General features: G+C 50.4%; 10 protein-coding genes across 10 annotated transcripts; 6 read left to right on the forward strand and 4 right to left on the reverse strand.

Moving 5' to 3' along the window:
• Window positions 1-217: 217 nt before the first annotated feature.
• On the reverse strand, window positions 218-1027 carry HO173_008509 (uncharacterized protein; the record flags this gene model as incomplete). Its single annotated transcript, XM_037310409.1, has 2 exons — window positions 218-728; window positions 795-1027. 2 exons carry the CDS (start codon window positions 1025-1027, stop codon window positions 218-220), a joined length of 744 nt encoding a protein of 247 aa, XP_037162642.1.
• A 41-nt stretch (window positions 1028-1068) lies between these two features.
• Window positions 1069-1356, reverse strand: HO173_008510 (uncharacterized protein; the record flags this gene model as incomplete). Its single annotated transcript, XM_037310410.1, has 1 exon — window positions 1069-1356. The coding sequence occupies one exon, from the start codon at window positions 1354-1356 to the stop codon at window positions 1069-1071; it is 288 nt and encodes a 95-aa protein (XP_037162643.1).
• Window positions 1357-2013: 657 nt separating this feature from the next.
• On the reverse strand, window positions 2014-2957 carry HO173_008511 (uncharacterized protein; the record flags this gene model as incomplete). Its single annotated transcript, XM_037310411.1, has 3 exons — window positions 2014-2522; window positions 2588-2672; window positions 2787-2957. The coding sequence occupies 3 exons, from the start codon at window positions 2955-2957 to the stop codon at window positions 2014-2016; spliced, it is 765 nt and encodes a 254-aa protein (XP_037162644.1).
• A 497-nt stretch (window positions 2958-3454) lies between these two features.
• HO173_008512 (uncharacterized protein) lies at window positions 3455-4211 on the forward strand (the record flags this gene model as incomplete). Its single annotated transcript, XM_037310412.1, has 2 exons — window positions 3455-3622; window positions 3747-4211. 2 exons carry the CDS (start codon window positions 3455-3457, stop codon window positions 4209-4211), a joined length of 633 nt encoding a protein of 210 aa, XP_037162645.1.
• A 215-nt stretch (window positions 4212-4426) lies between these two features.
• HO173_008513 (uncharacterized protein) lies at window positions 4427-4768 on the forward strand (the record flags this gene model as incomplete). Its single annotated transcript, XM_037310413.1, has 1 exon — window positions 4427-4768. The coding sequence occupies one exon, from the start codon at window positions 4427-4429 to the stop codon at window positions 4766-4768; it is 342 nt and encodes a 113-aa protein (XP_037162646.1).
• Window positions 4769-4797: 29 nt separating this feature from the next.
• Window positions 4798-5654, forward strand: HO173_008514 (uncharacterized protein; the record flags this gene model as incomplete). The annotated part of the gene is made up of 5 exons (XM_037310414.1): window positions 4798-4820; window positions 4888-5082; window positions 5163-5227; window positions 5325-5371; window positions 5442-5654. 5 exons carry the CDS (start codon window positions 4798-4800, stop codon window positions 5652-5654), a joined length of 543 nt encoding a protein of 180 aa, XP_037162647.1.
• A 358-nt stretch (window positions 5655-6012) lies between these two features.
• Window positions 6013-6498, forward strand: HO173_008515 (uncharacterized protein; the record flags this gene model as incomplete). The annotated part of the gene is made up of 1 exon (XM_037310415.1): window positions 6013-6498. The coding sequence occupies one exon, from the start codon at window positions 6013-6015 to the stop codon at window positions 6496-6498; it is 486 nt and encodes a 161-aa protein (XP_037162648.1).
• Window positions 6499-7285: 787 nt separating this feature from the next.
• Window positions 7286-14079, forward strand: HO173_008516 (uncharacterized protein; the record flags this gene model as incomplete). The annotated part of the gene is made up of 7 exons (XM_037310416.1): window positions 7286-8393; window positions 8448-8657; window positions 8705-8730; window positions 8804-9011; window positions 9066-9298; window positions 9349-13215; window positions 13273-14079. The coding sequence occupies 7 exons, from the start codon at window positions 7286-7288 to the stop codon at window positions 14077-14079; spliced, it is 6459 nt and encodes a 2152-aa protein (XP_037162649.1).
• Window positions 14080-14745: 666 nt separating this feature from the next.
• Window positions 14746-15726, forward strand: HO173_008517 (uncharacterized protein; the record flags this gene model as incomplete). Its single annotated transcript, XM_037310417.1, has 1 exon — window positions 14746-15726. One exon carries the CDS (start codon window positions 14746-14748, stop codon window positions 15724-15726), a length of 981 nt encoding a protein of 326 aa, XP_037162650.1.
• A 359-nt stretch (window positions 15727-16085) lies between these two features.
• On the reverse strand, window positions 16086-21155 carry HO173_008518 (uncharacterized protein; the record flags this gene model as incomplete). The annotated part of the gene is made up of 4 exons (XM_037310418.1): window positions 16086-16369; window positions 16420-17816; window positions 17876-18568; window positions 20794-21155. 4 exons carry the CDS (start codon window positions 21153-21155, stop codon window positions 16086-16088), a joined length of 2736 nt encoding a protein of 911 aa, XP_037162651.1.
• Between the last annotated feature and the right edge of the window lie 85 nt (window positions 21156-21240).

Consider the following 21240-nt stretch of genomic DNA (forward strand, 5'->3'; position numbering starts at 1 on the left):
ACACATCGACGAGAGCAGGGGTTCATTATCAACCGCTCTTTAGAACAAGATGTCGTGAAACTTGTCTCTTGCATGCTCAGGACGCATTTCGCTCCTGGGAGCTCTACTCTTTATTTTGTTCCTTCGTCACCTCTCTCAGCACTTCGCGTCCATCCATCCATCCACTCTTTCATTCAATCACTCTTCCTCCCGACCTTCCCACCGCTCCTCAACCCCATCACGTCATCCCAGTCACTACCACCATACTCGCTGCGCAGATCCAAAAAACCGCCTTATACCCCTCAAACAACACCCCTCCCTCACCCGCCGCCCCCACTCCTACCCCTTCATGATGCGCACTCACACTCGCCGCCACCGCCGCCGCGACAGCCAACCCGATCGAGTTCCCCAGCTGCGCAAACACATTGAACACCCCGCCCGCCAAGCCGTTGTTGCTCGGATACGCACTCGTCATGATCAGACCCGACACCGTGAATATCGTGTCCGGGTTGATGGCCGACAGCAGCATGGCGACGAAGGCGTTGGTCCAGTACGGCGAGCTGGGGCTTATAGTCGCCATGAGGATGGATGAGATGAGACTGGTGGCCGAGGTTACTGAGACGAGGAGCCGCACGTGCACTTTGGATACGAGGATGCCGGTTATGATGTCGGTAACGGCGGCGACGACGACCATGGGGAGTAAGCAGAGGGATATTTGGAGCGCGCTGAGGGATTGGACGCGTTGGAAGCTGGGGGGGTTTAGGTCGTTAGATTGAATGGGATGGAAAGGGGGAGTTATGGGGAAAGGGGCCTACAATAAGGTTGAGAAGTACTGGAACGCGTTGAAGACGGCCCATGTGAAGAATACTGCCACGCAGGTCGTGGTGAGGGCCGTGTTCTTCCACAGGCTGTTCGGAATGATGGCCGGTTTCCCCAAGCGCTCCTGGCGATGCATCCAGTACGCGAACGCCGGCACCAGAAGCAGCGATAGCGTCAACAGTGCGATGTTCTGCGCGTCTCCCAGTCGTGAGTAGCTGGCCGTGATCATGACGAGGACATAGGACAGCAGTCCGAACGCCACGCTCAGCGTCATGGCTCCGATCCAGTCAATGTCGCCACCCAGCCGCTTCCACGACACGACTGTTGCTCATCCGGCGGCAGGCCCCAGAACACGGCGAGGAATAAGGAGAAGTTGATGATGGCGCTCATATAATACCCCCAGCGCCAACCGATCGTGTCGGCAAAGACACCGCCAAATATCAACCCTAAAGCGTAGCCAAGAGGCTGGCCCATACCCTGACACGCGAGAGAAATTTTCTTCCTCGTACCCTGATCAAACGCTTTCGTGGTGATACCAACCGCAGCGGGCAGGCACATGCTGATGGAAACGCCCAACAGTGTCCGAAAAACAAGGAGCTGGATCCCCGTCCTGCACAACCCGCACGCGAGCGTGAAAACGATATACAACCCCGTTCCCGTCAGCCACATCCTCTTCCCGCCCACCACGTCCCTGATATTGAGGGATCCTCGTACTGTTAAAACTCTCCCTCCCTCACTCCTCTTCTCAGCTAAGCCGTTCCCAATTCCATCTTCACGCTGCCGGCTCGGAACTCCGTCTTGTGATGGCCTTGATACTTTGGACGACTGAATGTTTGTCAAATTTCATTGAACATTTACCCCTTCTTCTTCCCTCGAGACCTTTTTGAGGTCCTCTCCTCTTGCAGTCTCCTTCCCCCTGGGAGAGTTATGACAAAGAAGAGTTAGCAGTCTGACTCACCTTCGCGGCTCAGGCGCAGTGGTATGATCTCCAGATCCTCTATGACTCATCAAGAAAAGCAAATTCACAATATTGTAAGCTGAGCTTTCAGCCATAGAGGCAATATCGACTTGCATGGTGGTCGTCAAACTTTGGAGAGAATTCTCCTGGGATTGATGAAGTGGTTGTTCTTATGCTTATGAAGCAATGTTATTTTTGAATAAATGGAGAATTGAGGAAAATGCCAGAATGATCCCCTACCTGGAGCCCAAATCTCCTCAAACCTCCAACTGCTTTCCACTTGCAACACTCAACATCGGGCTCCCGAAACCATACCTCAAAGCCACCGTCGCATAATTCCCCCCCTCCTTTCTCATATGCGGCGCTGGCCATTCCTTGGCCCGATCACGATAATACTCCTCGTGCAAGTCCCCTTCCGCCTTACAATTATATGTCGCATACACGACCCTCCTATCCTCCGGGCTCTTATTCGCCCCACTCCGGTGAGCCAGGTAATTGCCAAAGACGAGCAGCTCGCCCGCTTGCAACTCACACAACGACCAAACCGCATCCGCGACCCACGCAGGGTCGATGCAATTGTCCTTTCTGTCGATGGAGACGTCCATCTTGTGGCTATCTCTGACGATTTCGAGGTCGCCATTTCGCAAGGTTGCGGCATCGACGGCGAGGAGAATGGTAAGGTGTTTGATTTTTCGGATGTGCGTGTAGGCCGTTGAGTCGATGTGGGGCGCGAAGCCGCCGCTGCCGGAGAGCTCGAGGAGTTGGACTTTTCTTTGAAGAGGAGCATGGGTTCAGCGGCGAGGCATTTGAGGACGCTGAGGATGCGCGGACCTCGGAGTAGGGTGTTGAAGCCGGCGAGGTGGGAGGCGAAGTTCTCGGTGCGGCAGAGGACGCGGGCGCTGGTGGAGTTGACCTCCTGTGGTTGATGTGCGCGGGTAAGTGTATCTTAGCGCGTGTTTCAGAGGGGGAGGAGAAGGGACGGGGTGAAGACAGAGACGATTGAGGATCGGTAGTAGGGGAGGTTGTTTACTTCGTAGGGCATCCATGGGGCTTCTGGTGTTCGGGGCAAGTCATGAACTTCTTGCGCCCATTGTTGGAGATTTTTGGTCTCTGATGGAGTCAGCAAGTTGCGGAGGAATAGGTAGCCATTGTCGTTGAAAGAATTGAATTCATCCTGGCTTGGGTCATGTGATGTAGACATTTTAGTGGATATGTATAAAAAGGCGGAATGGTGGGGCTAATGTGAGCGGATGTAATTATGTGGCCACCGTAAGTAAGATGGTACCTAACGACATCACAATGAGATTGTTATATCTCAACGGATATCATTGGATTGTGATCTAGAAGAAAGAGCGAGAAAAAGAGCGCAAGAGAAATGGCAGAGTACCCCGCTTTCCAGCAACAGTCGTGAGACTCCGAGGAACAAGTTTCCCAATGAAATAACGTAGGCATATGCAACAATCAACTTCTAAAGTTCGTACTTACTGCCTTTCACGCCGTTCTTGGAAAGCGCACCCGAGAGTCCGTACCATCTAGAGGTATTGAATTCACTGTCGGTAGCGGCCGTGGCTTTTCTACCGGACACAGCGTGGCAGCAGTCACCTTCCTAGATAAGTATTTTAAGATCATTTGCTCAGGCCTTCCTGCATTCATATTATAGCTTCTTCCACGTACCTAGATTTCAAAGCCGCAAATACCATGGCATCCACCACCTCCAATGCCCACACGGCGGGTGAGAAGAGCCGACATATCATACGTCTCCTTGAGGAACGCGGTCAAGATGACTACATCGGGGAGGATATCAGCCAGCTGGAGCATTGCCTACAAGCCGCCCATCAGGCAAAAGGAGCCGGCAGTCAGAATGAAGTAAGGCTTGTTTCCTTGATAATTCTTCCTAGAGCACCCCTGTCTTGGCCATGACTCCTGAAGCATGTCTCGTAGCTCGTTTTGCATCCTGATGAACAAATGCTAATCTCAAATTCTCGAATAGGTCAGCATCGCCGCCTTGCTTCACGACATAGGGCAGTTCCTCCCAGCGGACTTAGAGTCTGACCAGATCAAAGAGCTAAAGTCGCAGAACGATTCTGTCTCAGTTGGCCGAGTGGGGCACGAGACTATTGGAGAGCACTACTTGCGCTCGTTAGGGTTTGGTGAGACAGTTTGTCGTCTCGTGGGATCTCATGTCGCCGCCAAGCGTTATCTCACTGCTATCGATCCGGCCTACTATACCGGTCTGTCTGCAGCATCGAAGAAGAGTTTGCAGTTTCAAGGGGGCCCGTTGAAAGGGAAGGAGCTTGAAGTGTTCATGACGGACCCGTTGAGCAAGGATATGATCAGGTTGAGGAAGTGGGATGATGGCGCAAAGGTTGTCGGGATAGCGGACAAGACGCCGAGGTTGGGAGGATATGAGGCATTGATTGAAAAACACCTGAGAGGGAACACAGAAAGGCTTTAAAGTGAATATTTACTTCCTCTCTCTCTTAGTCGACCCTAATTGTACGTTTGTACATGATGAAAGATGATTGGATGCATAGAACCGAGATATTGTACAACAGTATCAACGGCGGTTGCCTCAGTCCCTCCCTCAGAGCGTGCTAAGCTCGTTCTTCGCTAGCTAAGCCCCTTCGGGTTAGCGCCTTCTGCCACCCGAAGACTGCGAGGGCTAAGCTGATGACCGCTCACCCGAAGAGGCTTAGCGCTATTGGCACGTCTGAGGGACTGAGTCAAAGACCGAAAGGTTTTCCCGCAGTCTCAGAGGGCGCGAAATTTGCTCCCGAGGTAGTCCTCGAGGGTAGCCCGAACAGCCTTGATAATGCAATAGAAGAGTATCCCGAAGCCATCAGCGAGGGAGCGCGTCGAGAGTCCATGATCAAGGTCATGCGCATCTCAAGTATATTGACAGTCTTGGTATCTGGTGTCGCGCTGTTCAGTGATGGATACAATGCTCAGATTAATAAGTGTTCGAACCATAAGAGGAAGCCAGTGATGTGGCTACAGGTTGAATACGGCTAAGCCTGACACCCATTTGCCTAATTGGATATATGGAGCCTCTGTTCTCGGATCTGTATGTGAATTCATGCACGCTGTGTTCTTGGATCGAAGCTGCTAAGTGGTGTTGGTGGTGGTATCAGGCATCCCCATAGTATCTCTTCGACCATCAAGAATCGCTTGTCGAATTCGTACCTCATCGGCGAGATTTCTGGCATGCTCATCTTTGGGTTCATAATCGATAAGCTTGGACGTCGAACGGGCATCGTCTTCGCCACATGCTTCCTCATCCTCGGCATTATACTGGCGACTGCTGCCCACGGTGAATCCCAAATTGGGTGCGTGAATTCGAACAGTGCCTCGAGCTACAAGCTCATTCTACGTATCCACGGTGCCACTAACAGTCACTGGTGAGTAGCATGTTCTGGATGATGATCGTCGGCCGCGGCGTCGCCGGCTTTGGTGCTGGTGGCGAATATCCAGGTACGTCCCCTAAAGATAGCGCCACCTACTCAAGGAGTCTAGTCTGCGGGACCAGCTCTGCCGAAGCCTCAGACTAATGTGCGTATGTTCGGAAAAGACGAGGGATACTCGTTGCAATGTCAACTGATTTCGCCATTTGACACGGTATGTGCGCTCCGACCTGTGAGTATTGCCGCTTGATCCTGGTATTCATGATGCGCCTTTACAAATTCAGGGTTTCGTTGTCGCTGGTGTCTTAGCTTTGATTATCTTGGCCTGCTATCATCAAAGGCTCTCTGAAGGTGTCTGGAAAGTGGCATTCGGACTTGGCAAAGCCCTTTCGCTCACCGTATTCTCCTTTCGGATACGAATGATCAACTCAACGCAGTACCGCAAGCATGCCATCAAGCAGCATATACCTTATTGGCTTGCTCTTAAGAGACACTGAAAACCTATGTCAGGGACTTGTGAGTAACCAAAGCCAAGCTTTCAAGTAAGCATTCCTCGTCGGTTGACAACACTATCTATTAGCTCTCGTTTGGTTCTGCTATGACTTCGTGACATATCCGTTTGGCATTGTTTCTTCCACAATCATCTCTCAATTCAATCCGAACAATACCTTGACCGAAAATGTAGGCTACGGAGTAGGCTCTCTCTCTTGGCCCTGTTGCCTCCTTCCTCTTTCGCAGCGGGAAACCCTTCCAAAATGCTAAGCACCCTTTCTTCAGACCGTGGTGAACTGCTTCTACCTCCCTGGCTGCATAGTCGGCGGCCTACTTATGGACCGCATAGGCCGCAAACAGACAATGACCCTCGGCTTCTTCTGCTGGGGCATCCTCGGCGGCGCGCTCGGGCCCATCCAAACTGTCTTCCCCCTCTTCGTCGTCCTCTACGGCACCTTCAATTCCTTCGGAGAAATGGGCCCTGGGGTAGCCACTTTCCTCACGGCCTCGGAATCTTTCCCGACGCCTCTGCGCGGCCATTTTCTGGGCTTCGCTGCTGCGGTGGGGAAAGCGGGTGCGGCGACTGGAACGCAGGTGTTTACTCCCATTCAAAATAACTTGGGCAGTGGACAGAAGGGACAGCAGGGTGTTTTCTTAATCGGGAGTGCGTTCGCTATTGTGGGAGGCATCATTGCATGGGTGTTCATTCCTGATATTGAAAGGGATTTAGAAGGGGAGGATGTGAGGTTCAGGCGGTATTTGGAAGAGAATGGCTTTGACACGAGTGGGATGGGTGGGGAGTCTCTGACTGAGCAGGTGAAGAATACGACGTTCAAGCTGGACGACTGATTGGGTATCGAGGACTTCTAGAAGAGCACATTCGATCAGATTGCTAATGGCTCGTCAGTCAGTCGCTATGATGTCTCAGTCTAACCATCCAGTGTTGAGTTATGCAAGTAGAGTCCAGGGCTTGATCACGAACGAGGGCTCATTCATCGCACAAACTCAAGCCTTGACACTCAGCATACGGCTTCAAGCTCTGTTCTTTATGAGACATAATTTTGCCACAGTCATGACTATCTTCTGGATGACTTGCATTTTCGTCGTAATAATGGCTGTCAGCCCACACTTTGATACTTGATTAGGGTAGGTTGTAGCATCATCTTGGCGTTGACCTCGTCGCGGTGACGCGTTGAGTGATGTCACAGCTCATCTCAGTTGTCGGTGAGGTGAAACTTTGCAGTTTGGAGTTTGGGCAAAACACCCAAAACCACCACCACCACCCACCATAATCCTTTGTCCAACAAAGCCGTACCGCATCACCGGCGCAGAACGGCCATAAGAGCGATCATTGTTACATTGTCTACGGGGCAGTACGTGAAATCTGGTCTCTGTGGTTGGTGGCTTTGTTGAAGGTGAGACTCAAATTGAAACCTCACTTTCATTCCGCGTCATTCTATTAGCGCGCTTTGTTGACCTCAATACTCCAGCGGCATCAAACATCAAAGATCGCAACTTCCACCAGATTCAAGCTGATCATCATTCCACACTCGCTCTTCCCTGGCCAAATATGGAAACCCCAATACTCTCAACTTGAAACCTGTTAGTCCACGGTTAATACTCTCATCCTCAAATCATGGCGAAGAGCTCAACTTTGCTCGCCCTTCTCGAGGCGGAAAATGAGCCCACACCAAAGTTCTACAACGAAGCCGTCAATGACACCATGAAAAACGCTAAACAGATCAGCTACCTGGCAGAGGACAGCGTTCGAGACGGTGTCTCGATACTGCTTACAACCCGCAGCCACCGCTTGGCCCACTTTTTCTCCTGCCTACGCTCCTTTGTGCGACCAATGGCCAAATCTCTGACTGCAGGCAATATTGCGGCGGAGACGGTCATCCTGCTAGTTTGCATACTCCCTGACCTTTACCAGCTCCTGGAGTCTACAGAGGCACTGGAATTTCTGGTCCCTGCTCTTGATGTCTGCTTTGGTTCAATCCAGCGTCCGGCACTACGAGAATTGGCCTCAGTGCTTGCCGAAGCTGGCTCGTTGTTGGAATACTTATCCTCTGATCGCCTCGGCAGTGAGATTCTACGACAATGGGCTTGCACACCAGGCCCGCTCACCCTCGACGCTCAGACCCTTGAGACATGGACCCAAAGATTCATCAAAATGGTCTGTTCTTGTAGGAAAGACCATGACGTTGGGCACGCAATTCAGCAATGGAGCAGCCTGAAAGTTCTGAAAACCTCCCTTCAGAGCATAAACACTCATATAAAGCATTCTAAAGACGGCTCCAACGGCTCATCACTGGTGGCTCGACACAAGCTTTTGCCGCTTGGCAAAATGACCCAACTTAGCAAGGAAGACAAGAAAACTCGTCTCGCCAAGCGCCAAAACTACAACACCTCTCTCCCACCTATTCCTGATCACGTCAAGGAATCCTTGAAAGCTATTGATCTACAAATCCCAGGCTCGATAGAATCGCTCCTAGACGTCATCAAGCGCCTCGAGGGCGATAAGACCAGTGCAGTTTTGCTCTCAATTGCAATAAATTTTCCGTGCAATCTTTGCATTCTCGGGTTTGAGTCTTTACCGAAAGCTCCGGATACAGGGAAAGATGAGCAGAGCATCGGAGCTGTGCCTAATCTGCAGATCGGGGTACGAGATAAGACAGTCAGACTTTGGAAGGTACTCCTGTCATCACTTGCGCTTCGAAGCCTGTTGCATATGGGTAGCCACGGTTAGCTTCCTTCCCCCACAGCTTGTGCTCTACTTTGGCTGATGGTTGATTTAGGTCTCGCCCGTCCAGCAACGGAAAAGCTGGAAACATTGGAATCTGGCAACTGGGAGCCACCAGGTAAACTGGATGCCGCATCTAAATCTCAATCAAAAAGCCTCAAGGTGCCCCTTAGTGGTACTCGTTTTGGGCAGGATCACTGGATCCTATGGCAGATTGAAATCGGATTGGATGATGATATGGAGGCATTGCAGCAGACCATAAAAGGTCAGCTATTGCCCCACCACATTTGATGAAGTGCTAAAGGTGTGCAGTATGGGAAGTGTGCAAAAAATCTGAAGTTCGTTGAGTTCGGTCGCATCGTCGATCCACATGTGCCTACCAGTACCCAAACTTGTACTGACGCCTCTCAGGTCTCGAAAGTCATTGATCGAGTCATATGTATCCAACGAAGCTATTCGGATGAGATTGTCAGTCGCTGCCACCTACACTCTTCTAACCATGATGGGAAGCAAATTCCGGCGCGTTTCGACGACTCTACTCTACCATGCGGAAATCCAGCCAAACGATTACTCGATCAGGACATCAGGATTGTAAATCAAGATATCATCGACATGACTAGTAAGTCGACCTGTCCTCGCGACCGCGTGCACACAGCCACTGACTCATTGTCAGACAAATTCTACGCTCTGACGGAGCCTGTCAAGCGCTCTATCCTTTCCAGTGATCTATCCGCCGAGTTCCCTTTCGAGATATCTAAGGAGGAAGCCCGAGTGATTAGTCACGTCCAGACAGCGAGCCTCATCTTAGGCCGCAGCGGAACGGGAAAGACGACGTGCCTAGTGTACAAATTAGTCACGAAGTATTTGGTTAGCAAGGCAGTGCTAGATGAAAATCCGGTTCGGCAGGTTAGCTACAGAGTTTCGGCATGGTGGGTTGATCGACTGACCGGGAGTAGGTGCTCCTCACACGATCTAGCTTTCTAGCAGAACAACTAAGATCCTACGCACGAAACTTGATGAAGAGCCAGTCCTCCAAGTTTCTCACCTTAGAGTCGTCTCAACAGGACGCACATCCTGTCTTGATGATGGGAGAAGAGGGTTCTGACAGGGATAGCGTACTAAATCTGAGAGACGAATCATTTCCTCTGGTCTACACATGGGATCATTTTCTACGAGTTCTCGAGAATACGACGAGGATATGGCATGGTCAGGATTTTCCCGAGTTGACCGGCCAAATCGTCGAATTCTACACCTTCAAAGTGAAATACTGGCCTCGGTTCTCGCACACCCTCACAAAGGAAGTTTCAGTCAATCTCGTTTTTGCCGAAATCATGGGTGTTATCAAGGGTTCGGCTTCGTCGGCAGAAACTCTTGCACCTCTCCGGCGTAAAGAATACTTGACGCGAAGCTGCCGCATGGCGCCCACCTTTGCAATGGAAGCCGAGCGATCTCGTGTATATGACCTTTTCGAATCGTATGAAGCTTTGAAGGTCCATATGGGAGACATGGACTATGTTGACCGTGTTGTGAGAATACTAAGGGCAGTGCGTCAAGATCCTTCACTGACGAAACAATTGCGATCTACATTCGAGGAAGTCTACATTGATGAGATCCAAGATCAGCGATGTCTAGATATCGAACTTCTCTTGAGCATTGTCAAGGACCCACGCGGTTTCCATTTTGCGGGCGACACCGCGCAGGCCATATCTCAAGACTCCACAATTAGATTTGCAGACATCAAAGGAATGTTTTTCCAGCACTTTGCTGCAGTCAGCACATCTACAAGACAAAGCGATCTTGCGCGCCCTGAGCTGTTCACGCTCTCCAAGAACTACCGTTCCCACCAGGGAATCCTGTCACTCGCTTCATTTGTGATGAGGATGATATGGCAAGGCTTTCCGGAAACAGTCGATAAATTGGAGCCAGAGATCGGGAACCTTAGCGGACCGAAACCTGTACTATTCATCGGTGTCGACTTCAGTATCCTCAGTTCGAGTCGTGTTGGTCACACAGCACTTTCGGCAGGGACTGCCGACTTTGGCGCTGAGCAAGCCATCCTCGTCCGCGACACGAAAATGAAGACAGCTCTTCAAAACCACATTGGCGACGTGGCCCTAATCTTCACAATTCTTGAGAGCAAGGGAATGGAATTTAACGATGTGATAACTTGGAACCTGCTCACAGACTGCCCAGATCAGGCAGGACTGAGGAGCCTGGAGACCTTGAAGAATGAGCCAGCAAAATTCGACCCGAAAAAGCATGGGGGCATGTGTCCAGAACTAAAAAACCTGTACGTCGCAGTCACGAGAGCTCGTAATCAGCTTTTCATGGTTGAGTGTTCCGAAACAACAGCGGCATCGGTTTTGAAGCTGCTCGCCCATGATTCCTCGAAACCGCTTGTTGAAGTGACTCGACCCGGGCAAGAAGACTTCGCGATGAGACTTGATTCACTGCGGCCAGATTCATCTGTCGATCCTGTGGGATGGCGCCGAAGGGGCGATGAGTGTATGCGTCAGCAAATGTACAAACGCGCACTCATGTGCTTCCGCAAGGCAGGAAATGAACATGGAGAGGCAGTTGCACAAGGCTACATATCGGAAAAAGACGCAACATCTTACGATCCCGACACTGATCCCGGAGAGTTCACTCGCCATCTTGGAGTTGCAGTTGAGCATTTCCTGAAGGCAGGTTTCATTGAAGAAGCAGCCAGAGTTCTCATAAAAATGAAAAAGCTTGAAGATGCGGCAGAATTGTGGGCCCAGCACGATGACCACGGGAAGGCTGCGCGTCTTTATGCCAAAGCTACTCTCTACATGAAGGCTTTTGACAGTCATCACAGCGCTCGGGAGTACAGCGAAGCTGCTGCAATGCTACGAAAAGAGAGAAAGTACGATCTATTGGTTTCCTACCTGGACGATAACCACGGAAACATCCCCGCCAACACGTTCCGAGGCCACAGCCTCCTGTGCAAGCTCTTACTCAAGCAGAACAGAATTTCACCTGAATACCGCAAACATGCGATCAATGTTCTCGGATCTTTGGCTGAGCAAGAAGCATGCTTCATTGAGTACGGAATGGACGAACAGCTTGCGAACCTATATATTGGTCAACAGAGGCACAGAGATCTCTTCCATCACTATTCAAGAAAGGGAAAGCTGGAGCGAGCGCTCAAACTTGCAATAACAGAGAATCTGTTGCAATCCACCGCCGATGGTCTGGAACCCGGGGTGCTAAGGTTGATAGATTATCTCTGGGCCGGTCACCTGGAGAAATATTCCCAGCAGCACTCTGCACCGTCTCTGAAGTTGCCGTCAGGGTTTCTCACGCCCAATGTCGTACTCAGAGCCGAGCAATGGGAGACCAGTAATCTCGTCTATAACGTGGAAGCCTCCATCGCTCATCAGCATGTTGCCAGTATAGAGATTACAGTACCAAAACAAGTCTTGTGTCTTCGAAAGATTCTCGACGCTACAGCCTTCACCCGGATAGCCAATCTGGATGACTTGCCCTTCGAAATGATGCAAGAGGCTATCAAGTTCGCCAGGGATCTGACTCTCGACAATAATAGTGACGCGCTGAAAACAGTGCTGCTTCTTACCGGCCTATGGAAGCCAAGAAATGGTCAAGAAGGTTCCATTACTTTACCGTGGTCGCCCCTCCGAGAGACTTTGACCCTCGTCAGCAACGATGACCCTACCGAAGTCGCGAAGCAATGGGTTCTCGACCGCCTGGTGTCAGCAATCTTAGCGTTAGACGCGAAGGCGAGACATTTGTGGAAGAAGAAGTGGCCGAAAGGCTGTGTGCAGTTCATGACAGTAGGATTCTGCCCTAGAACCCGAAAAGGGGAAAAATGCGACTGGCCACATCGAACTGCCAGTGCAGGCGATTGTTCTGGAATGCTTGATGACTTGTTACAGATGAATAGTATCTTCTGCGACTCGGCAGTACTCTACTATCGTCGATCCATGAATGGGATATTTCGAGAAAAGTACATGGGTATCAAACGCCATTGGCTAGAACGACTTCTTCGGGAGCTTACTCATCTCTCCTCTGTGGAACAAAACACTTCAGCCATCGTGAGAACGCAGGCGAAGCTCTTTTGTGATAAGAGATTCGTTGCTGTATCTTCTTTTCTCGAAGAGTTGCTCTACTTCCGCCTTGGGAATGAGTGGAAGCAGAGAAGCGATTTTACCTCCTTGCTCGAACAGATGCAGCTTGCCAAAGCTTTTGGCTCAAGTGTGCAAAACCGTCTTTTCCGAGCTCTGTCACACAGACTGCTCATTGACCAGAGAGATCTTCTACAACATCACTTGGTTCTTTGTAACTCACTCAAAGAGAACATCGGCCGCTGGAACGCTTCAACCTTTCAAAAAAACCTCATGACCTTCCTTGGCAATCTTGACAACATTGAGGTTCCTGCCTTATCAACCCTCCATTCATTGACTTCCGTATTCGAGTACTTGGCGACTTACCTGATACTGAAGACGTGCGTCACAGCATGTGCGATTCCCAACTCGTGGATTGACCTGCACGTTGCATCGATCAGCAAGACCTTCCATACGCCCGAGCCGCTGCAAGAGGACGACAAGCACAGATACCAGCAATGCCTTATCCAATCAACAAAGAGCTTTGGTCTTATCCTCAGCCGGCTGAATCAAGCTGCCCCGTCAAAGGATTTCCTATTGTGCAGCGGCAACACCCACCAGTCATTGCTATTACGGCAACGCAATGCGGAATTAGTCGCCATTGCAGTAGCCAATTTGGCAGCCACGTCTCGCGAACGGCCGAATGGTTTCAATGATGTATGGGCCGGAGCTAAAAAGGTTCGTTCCTCAGAGACTAATTTCTGGTCTCGGCAAGTGCTGACGCTTGCGAACCAGGTCTTTGAATTTGACTTCATTAAAGCTTTTCACCTGAGAAGCCGCAACCCTGATGACCTCACCCAAAAGCTTGTACCTTCATTCGCAAAATACAACGGGAAAGACACTCTTGTGGTGGTAACCAAGGATCGAAAGAAAGTTTCCGTCTTCACCAATCTTGAGCACCAGCTCGGCGTAAGGACCGTCCCATTCGATCAAGTGTGTCCGCGAACACCGTCTCCTGCAGCTACCCACGGTTCCGCCAACACTCCTCCTTCCGCGTGCATGGATAATTCACAGGAGGAGTATACATCAGCAGAGATGGAAGCAATTATCAAGACTCAGCGCTTGTGGAGATCTTGCTCCCGCAAAATCAAGAACCGCCGCTCTTACATGCAACTTCCCGAGGCCCGTGCTATCGCACACTTCATCTTCCTGGGCGCTGGACTACCGGGCACGCTCACCTTCATAGATGGAGTTGCCTTCCGACATGTACTGATCTCACGGGGTATGGCAATGTCATTGAGACTGGCGGTAGCGCATGACACGCTGTCTAAATTACGGCAAGACGCAATGACATGCATCGAGAAAATGGAGATAAATACTGGGTTATTCGAATCTGTTGATGACGTTTTACATCATAGCAGTCAGGTCGAGATCTTGTTGAGGAAAGCCGACGAGAAGATGTCCGATGAGTGCATAGCGGGAGTGGTGAAGCTCGGTGCACTATCTGTGTTGGAGAAGGGAATGAAGGATATTGAAGAAATTGTTGCGGAAGCTGAGCGGGATATGTTGGGGACGAGGGACATGGTAGACAAGGTGTCCTGAGATTGTACTAGGAGTCGCGACGGTCCGACCGACGCTGTGAAAGATGAAGTGTGACTGTACTTCAACATGAGCCATGTTTGATAGTGTATGAACGAGGCCGCAGCGACGATGTCTTTCGCTTTAAGATTTGAAAAGTGCATTCGCTACACGGTATACAGCCCTTTCAATGCGCTTTCCTAAGGTGAATTGAGCGGTGTGAGACTATGGGCTTTTTGAATAGTGAACGGGAATGGGATACTACTAACAAACAAGAGGTGCAGGGAAAAATCTATCAGTGAGCTTTCTGAGTTCCTTTCGGTCAATCAACTTCACACGTACGAATGTTCACCCAATTGCCGATCGCGCAGCTTCTCAAAAGTCATCTCTTATCTTCACCGTTAGCTTGTTTCGTAACCAATTTCATGTTGATGCGCCCATGCGCAACCTCTTCCGAACCGCAACGCCGACATAGCCGCGTTGCATGCCTTCAAATCCGCAGATCCCTAGATAAGAGGACGGACGCAGCCGTTGTGAGACTTATATACGTTCTGCTGTTTTCCTTCCTTTTCCAATTCATCTCAAGGCTCTTCAACTCGCTCATTTCTTTCAATCCCACCCTTCATCTTCTGATCTTCTTGGAACCACTCACGCATAAATACACAAAATTCTAGCTTTTCAAACTTCAAAATGCGGCACGTCTCAACCCTCTTCTCGATTCTCTTCGCTTTCTGCGCCTTTGGCAACGCATCACGTTTTGCGCCCGCTCAACGATCAAGACTCGGTCCCCGAAAAAGTTGCCCAGCTACTTATACATCGGAAACAATCGACGGAGAACAACACTGCGTCGCACCACGCTCAGATGATTACAGAAGGGAAATCGTCAACGGAGTACCACCAGAAGGCGTCCGTGCCAACCCCTCCAGAAACCCAGCCCAACAATCCGCCGTCGCAGCCGAAAGAGCCACAGTCAGCGCCACCGAGGCCCTAATAATCTCTCAAAACAACCAAGGCGTCAGCGCCGGCGCCGTCGTCCCGGCGAACCCCGACCCCTGCGGCCCTCCGACCGGCCAGGCGCCGGGTGTCGCGGGCTCCCTGTCGACGTGCCATGCGAATGTCAGCGTGGCGGATTTGGGTCAGCCAAGCTATTATGGCGTGCAGTGCACGAATGACAATTCGGGGTTTACACTCGAGCAGGGGACTTGCTCGGATTCTTTGCTCACGGTATGCGATCAGATTTCGGGCCAGTGGGGGGTGCAGTATCAGGATACCGATACGTGGATTTGGTCGACGGAGGATGGGAACTGTACGTTTGGGTATTGGTGGGTTTTCCCAATTTTCTTAGGAGCACTGGCTCTTGATGCTGTTTTCACGACCCGACCTCCGCCTTTTCAGGAGAATCCTACTGATGGTGAGGATATCAATAGGTTGCCCAAAGGTGGTGCACCGCCTCCATCAGTCGGAAGGTGCCAAGAGCAGATCACCAGCGTCATTAGCCAGTCTTGCGCGGGACCTGTGTTCAATGCTGGAGGGGTCAATGTAAAAAAATTTCCCAGCGCCGGCGCGTCTAATACTTCGTCGACGGGGTTGCCGGTGGATCCCATGTATCCGAGTTATGTCATGATGCCTTTCAAGAGCTATTGCGGGATTAACGTCATGGATAATTGCTGAGTGGGTGGAGTTGGGCGATCATGGGAAGGCGGTGCTTGTGTGTGTAGATGGACGGGAAGGTCACGAAGGTGGATCTCAATGAGTGTGATTTCGGTGACTGCTAACAGATCTAAATTACGGTGTTGTAACAAATAGCAAATCTCAAGCGCAGGTTCGTAAGCCGTAAGCCAAATGGCGGATGTGAACATGAAAGACATCCAATACTGTAATGACGGTTCCCTGCCCTGTTTCCATAGTCGGACCCAGCATAGAACGAAAGAGTGCTTGTGTCCCCCAAGCGTTCTCCTCCCCGCCTTCCCTTCCATGGGCACACCAACTCTTTTTTCCATGAGCCCGGTCGCCATCTCCTGCTCACACTTTCACTCGCTCTTCACCTCTTTCGCCATCTTGGGCAGCGTCCCATACACCCTATTCGGCTTGATAGGCGTCCCTCTCACATCCTTCTCGTCCACATTGCCGAACACAAGTTCCAAGTGCTCGCCGTCCCCCTCGTCATCACGAATCGCCAAGACGCGAACTGGGAGTTTGAAGATATTCAGTTCCATGATACCAGCGCAGGTGTTCTTCAGGAGAGTGGTGGGGGTGGAGTTCATGGCTAGTGCTGTCACTTCGCCAATGGAGTCCCAGCAGGTGGAAGAGATACCTAAGTAGTCAGTATTAGAATACAATGCCAGGGTATGAGGGGGCTCTTACCAGAGATTCCGGCATATAAAACGAGACTGAGAGCAGTGATACAATAGGTAAGTAGAAAGGAGATCGCAACTTTCGGCGATGCACCACGGATATTGTAGGCATAACCGTTGATCGTAGAATCGACGCGGAGCTTCACCCAGTCTTTGCTTTCCTCTGGGTCAACGACAAATATGTCCCCCTTACCGGAGAACCAGTAGTTTCCATCCCATTCGCTTGAACCGTCAGATTTCACGATCGTTTTGAGATTTCCCTGAAGTGTACTGGTGGCCCCAATGCTTGCGAGACCGTTGGCTAGAAGCCCAGCTAACGCCCATTCCGCTGTTGTTACTTGTTGTTTGGAACTCAGCTCTCTGGCAGGTAAATTAGTAGACATAAGCGCATCGATCACGTTTGTGTTTAAGGCTGGTACGAAAGGATTCAGATAGTTTGCCCAAGCCTCGGTAACTGTAATCGGCTTTTCAGGAAAAAAAGGCGGAATATAATAGACAACACTGCCAGCAGCTAGATTCTCATCTCTGGGTTCTATGTTGTAATGAGGAGCGTCTTGATTGAGTGGTGTTGGGTCAATGGCAGACGGGTCGATAACACTTGTCGTGAAAGATGTACCGCCAGCAAATGACGAGGTCTTTATGAAGGAAGAACCCCAACCGGCGCCAAGGTTGCAAATTAGAACCTCTTGGGTCGAGTTCACGGTTGACCCAGGAAGTAAAATGACAGCCCCGATTGCAGAGCCATTGAAGGAGTCTTGCGGTAATTCGACCCATTTGAGCCGACTCTCTTCGAGGGGCCCAGGGGTACCAAGGATTTGATTTTTTGTAATGCCAGGGTACACAAATGCATAGATGCCCAACCTTGAATCGTTGTATTCGGCTTGATTTAACATCAAGTTTGGCTGACCCCCCAGAGAAGTTGGAAAAGCAACCGCACTATCATCATTTGGACCACGGATTACGTCGGTCATACATGAAGCTATAGTGTAGGGTTGATAGTAATCGTTACTGATGGCGTGTGCTGCATCTTGTTGTCGTAAAATGCTGCCGTGTCCGCTCGTGGAGACGTTAGATACCACGTCGGCCCAGAGCTCTCCAGTTTCAGTCAAAGCATCTGCAATCACTGATTGTTGTGTAGTTGCCATAACTAGGCCCGGACCATTACCTTCTGGTAGAATATACCCGCTGCCGAATGTAAGACGCCGCTGCGAACCATGGCCTGGCACTCCTACCCAGTCAGGGCTACCGACCAATCCAATCAAAGTCTCATACTTGGGTTCTAGAGTGTGGACGGTAGTGTAGATAAAGTTCTGGACCGCTTCCCATCCATGAAAAGGACATGCAAAAGTGTAGATATCCGAGATATTTGCATTCAGGCATTGCTTCGGCACGACAGAAGCATTAGTGCTAGGAGATGATCAGCATCGATATCGCATGCATTGAGACTAAGAACGGGATTTACTGACCGACTTGGCCAAAGGCTATCAGAGGTTACGTTGATCCAAATGTGAGTACTTCCAGCTGGCCAGTAATCCAATCTGGGGACAAGAAGGATAGCACTTGACGGTCCGGCAACAGCGGCAAGAAAGACTGATGCAGTAACCACGACCAATAGACGTAGTTTGCTTTTCAAAGAGATATTTTTCGAGCAAACGGTGCCCCAGAACTCCATAGACCAGAGGTAACTAGCTTGCGAGACTTGAAGGCCGGAAAAAAGTGCGCCGAACGGTATACCATCCCCAAGCATCAACTCGTATCTCACGTACGAGAAGATGACAGCGGATAGCGACGCCTCGATAGCTATTTCGTGTATTTTAGCTCCAAACTGATAGTAAGCCTGATTGTAGATAGCATATCCCACGAAGTAGGTGTTCCAGTTCAACACGATCTCCCACAAGGCCACACCCACCGGGACGATATGGATCAGAGCTCGCAGTAAAGCTGTCGTCCGGCTCCTACGTATGGCGATCTTGGTCGGCTCGGTGTATCCTTTTCCCACTGTTTTGTGACGCAGAAACACAAAGAAAGAAAATATGACATTGAGACCTAGAGCTCGGCATAGTGTCTGACTGCTGTCCTGTAGCAGCTTTCTGGGACGTTTCATGACTTGGGAGAGAGCCATTGAGAAAGTTACCAGGGAGGAAAAGAGAGCGATCCCCCTGTATAAGGCTTCAGCAAGTTGGCGTAACAGGTGAGAGAATACTCCAGACCAACACACCGATCAAGTAAGTTTGGCTGTGGCTTTTCGCTCAAGGGTTCACCCTTTGAGAGAACCTTTGAGGAAACCAAACGAATACTTTCCCTAGATAGAGGGAGCAGAGATTTTGACAAGGTTAAGGGTTCATGGGACTGGTGCATAGCGAGTCTTATAGACATTGTTGGCGGAGCCAGACGCTCTCTGGCCCATCGTCTTTCCCACCACACTCTATCAACTGGGACACTCTGAGACACCAGTCGTATTGGCAAAAGTATCCATGGGGCATACAATTCGGAGATGGGCTCTGCAGTTGCGCAGAGGAGTTTCAGCCCCGCATGGTCGGGCGTCAGGACTCCACCTTAGGCGTGACAGAGTAGAAGTGTACCTTTCAACGCAGTCGGTGATCCTCCACGTTCGAAGTCTGCATTTGATCAACATGTCGTTGGGTTGTGTGACAAAATTGCAGGAAGGAGCAATAACCGTCAACGATATTGGATAAATTGGGAAGAACTGCGCACACATATAGGCGTGGTGGATTTTTGACGTGCATTGTCGGCACAGATGAGTAGAAGCGCAGCATAATCCGCGATGGATACCACGGACCAGTATGCCCTGCCGAGTTATTGATTAAGGCGTGCACCGAGCTGGCATCTTGCAGGTTACGGGTTGCGGTATTCCGCCTAGCTTGCAAGGATAAAGCAATAGTGAGAGGCAATGTTTGATGCAGAAGAAGTGGCGACTAATTAAAGGGGAAAAAGGGTGATACGCAACCCTCAGCCCGAATTGAAGCGTTTCTATTATTGATAGCAAATCTCTCGATTCTCTGGATGGGAGGGATGAGGCTGTGGACTATGCATGCAGCTAAGATACGCTGGCAAAGGATATTTGTTCCTCTAAGAAGAGTGGGGGATGCTGCATGACAGCGCTAGTGTCGATGGGGAAATTGCCAGAAAGAGCTCAATTGGTCCGCGTCTGTCAGCCAATTGGTGAGGCTGCATGAGCGCCAAAAGGTTTTTCTCGCTGAGACGTGGCAACTTACCAGCTGGTGGTCCTTGAGGACCATAAGAAAAGTGGGTCTCTGTGATCTGAAATTCTCGGAATCCTGCCTATGCAAACGTGGACGGACAACGGATTGATTTCAGGACAATGCATTAACCAAATTGTAGCTTTTCTCAATAAGGCTTCGAAGGCTTAGACCTTGAGTACAAGGGTCTCAAGCGTCCGATCTCACCTATCTAATGGACGAGATTGTCGTGAAGTCTAAGCTAGAGGGAGCCGTTTACGTGCTCATTCGACGATCATAGCCTAGCGGACACGCAAACTTGTTCTCATCAGATGGGCATTTCCTTCGGCATCTAGACTAGCACCGTTGGAAATAAGGCGCTCCACGATCATCTTATTCTCAGAATTGCAAGCCGTGCAAAGGGCGCATCCGGTGCGTATGATCTTCGTGTTGGGATCGGCTCCCGCATCGAGCGAGGCAGCAACAGTTGCTGCATCGCCTATTCTCGAGCCCTTCAGCCATGGCCGCGAAAGCTTAATCTCAGTCACCGTAATCTGAAAGAGATGAGTAGCACGCCCAGGCTCAGGGGAAAGGAAGTCACTTCTAACAAAAACCGAACGCCAGCCCACGGTAAAGCTGCGTGGCCTGGGTTGCACTGCATAGCTATGTCGTTTATATCTTTGGATCTTTGAGCCCAAGATATGGTCTTTCCGGAGATGTCGCAAAAAATAATCGCTTCCCCGTTCTGCCTCTTGTACTTCCAGCGCTTCCGCAGACAGCGAGCTTTTTTTCCCCTGTGCGACCCTTGAAGCAGCAATCACAATGTAGTATTTGCTTGAGTTACTAAAATTAAGAGTCGTCTTGATATCGTCATCAAGCTGGGCAAGAGCCTTGTCCCAGAGACTCCAAGAGCCTGGCGTGATGGCCGGGCACTGGGGAGGCCTGACGGAACAGACATGAGGTGCGTGGATTTTAGAGGATGCAATCAAAAGTCGACGAGCATTGATGCATATCACCCAAGACGAATGTGCTTATAAATAATTCGTGATGAAGTACAATCAAGGCCACGATTGTTGTAGAGAAGGCGGATCTGACTCAGCCGGTCAAGATATTGGGGCCGGTCTTTAGCGCGTGCAAAAGGGACTGCAAAGTTTGGCATCGCGACATGATCCTGCCTTACTGACCCCACCATCATCACTTGTAAAGCTACTTCTTGACTGATGGGGGATAAGAAAAGTTGAAATACGTCAGTGGGGGTCGGGATGACATCGTGATGCCAAGCTTGGCAGTCAGTTTCTCGCGCTAACTGAGCCGCTGGTGAGGTGAGGGCGACCCGCGCCTCTGCCCATTTCCGCCTATTTTCGCCTACAGGTAGCATGAGCAGAATGAATGCCCGGATAATACGCAAAATTCTTGCGTCAGACAGTCTACAGATATCCCATTTCGATACTGCCTCCAAGATCGCATCCGGATGCTTTTTGCAAGTTCCCGTCGACGATAATGCATAGCAAACTGACTTTGTGGATGACCTTGCTGAATCAAACATTCCGTGGTAACTTATAGCTTCTTGAATATCTGTGGAGTGGCCCACCCTTTTATTAATTTGCACGTGAAGGCTTTTGTTCAAGCTG

Source organism: Letharia columbiana (genome assembly GCF_014066305.1).
Source record: "Letharia columbiana isolate WasteWater2 chromosome Unknown Sc0000032_s0, whole genome shotgun sequence".
NCBI classification, from domain to species: Eukaryota; Fungi; Ascomycota; class Lecanoromycetes; order Lecanorales; family Parmeliaceae; genus Letharia; species Letharia columbiana.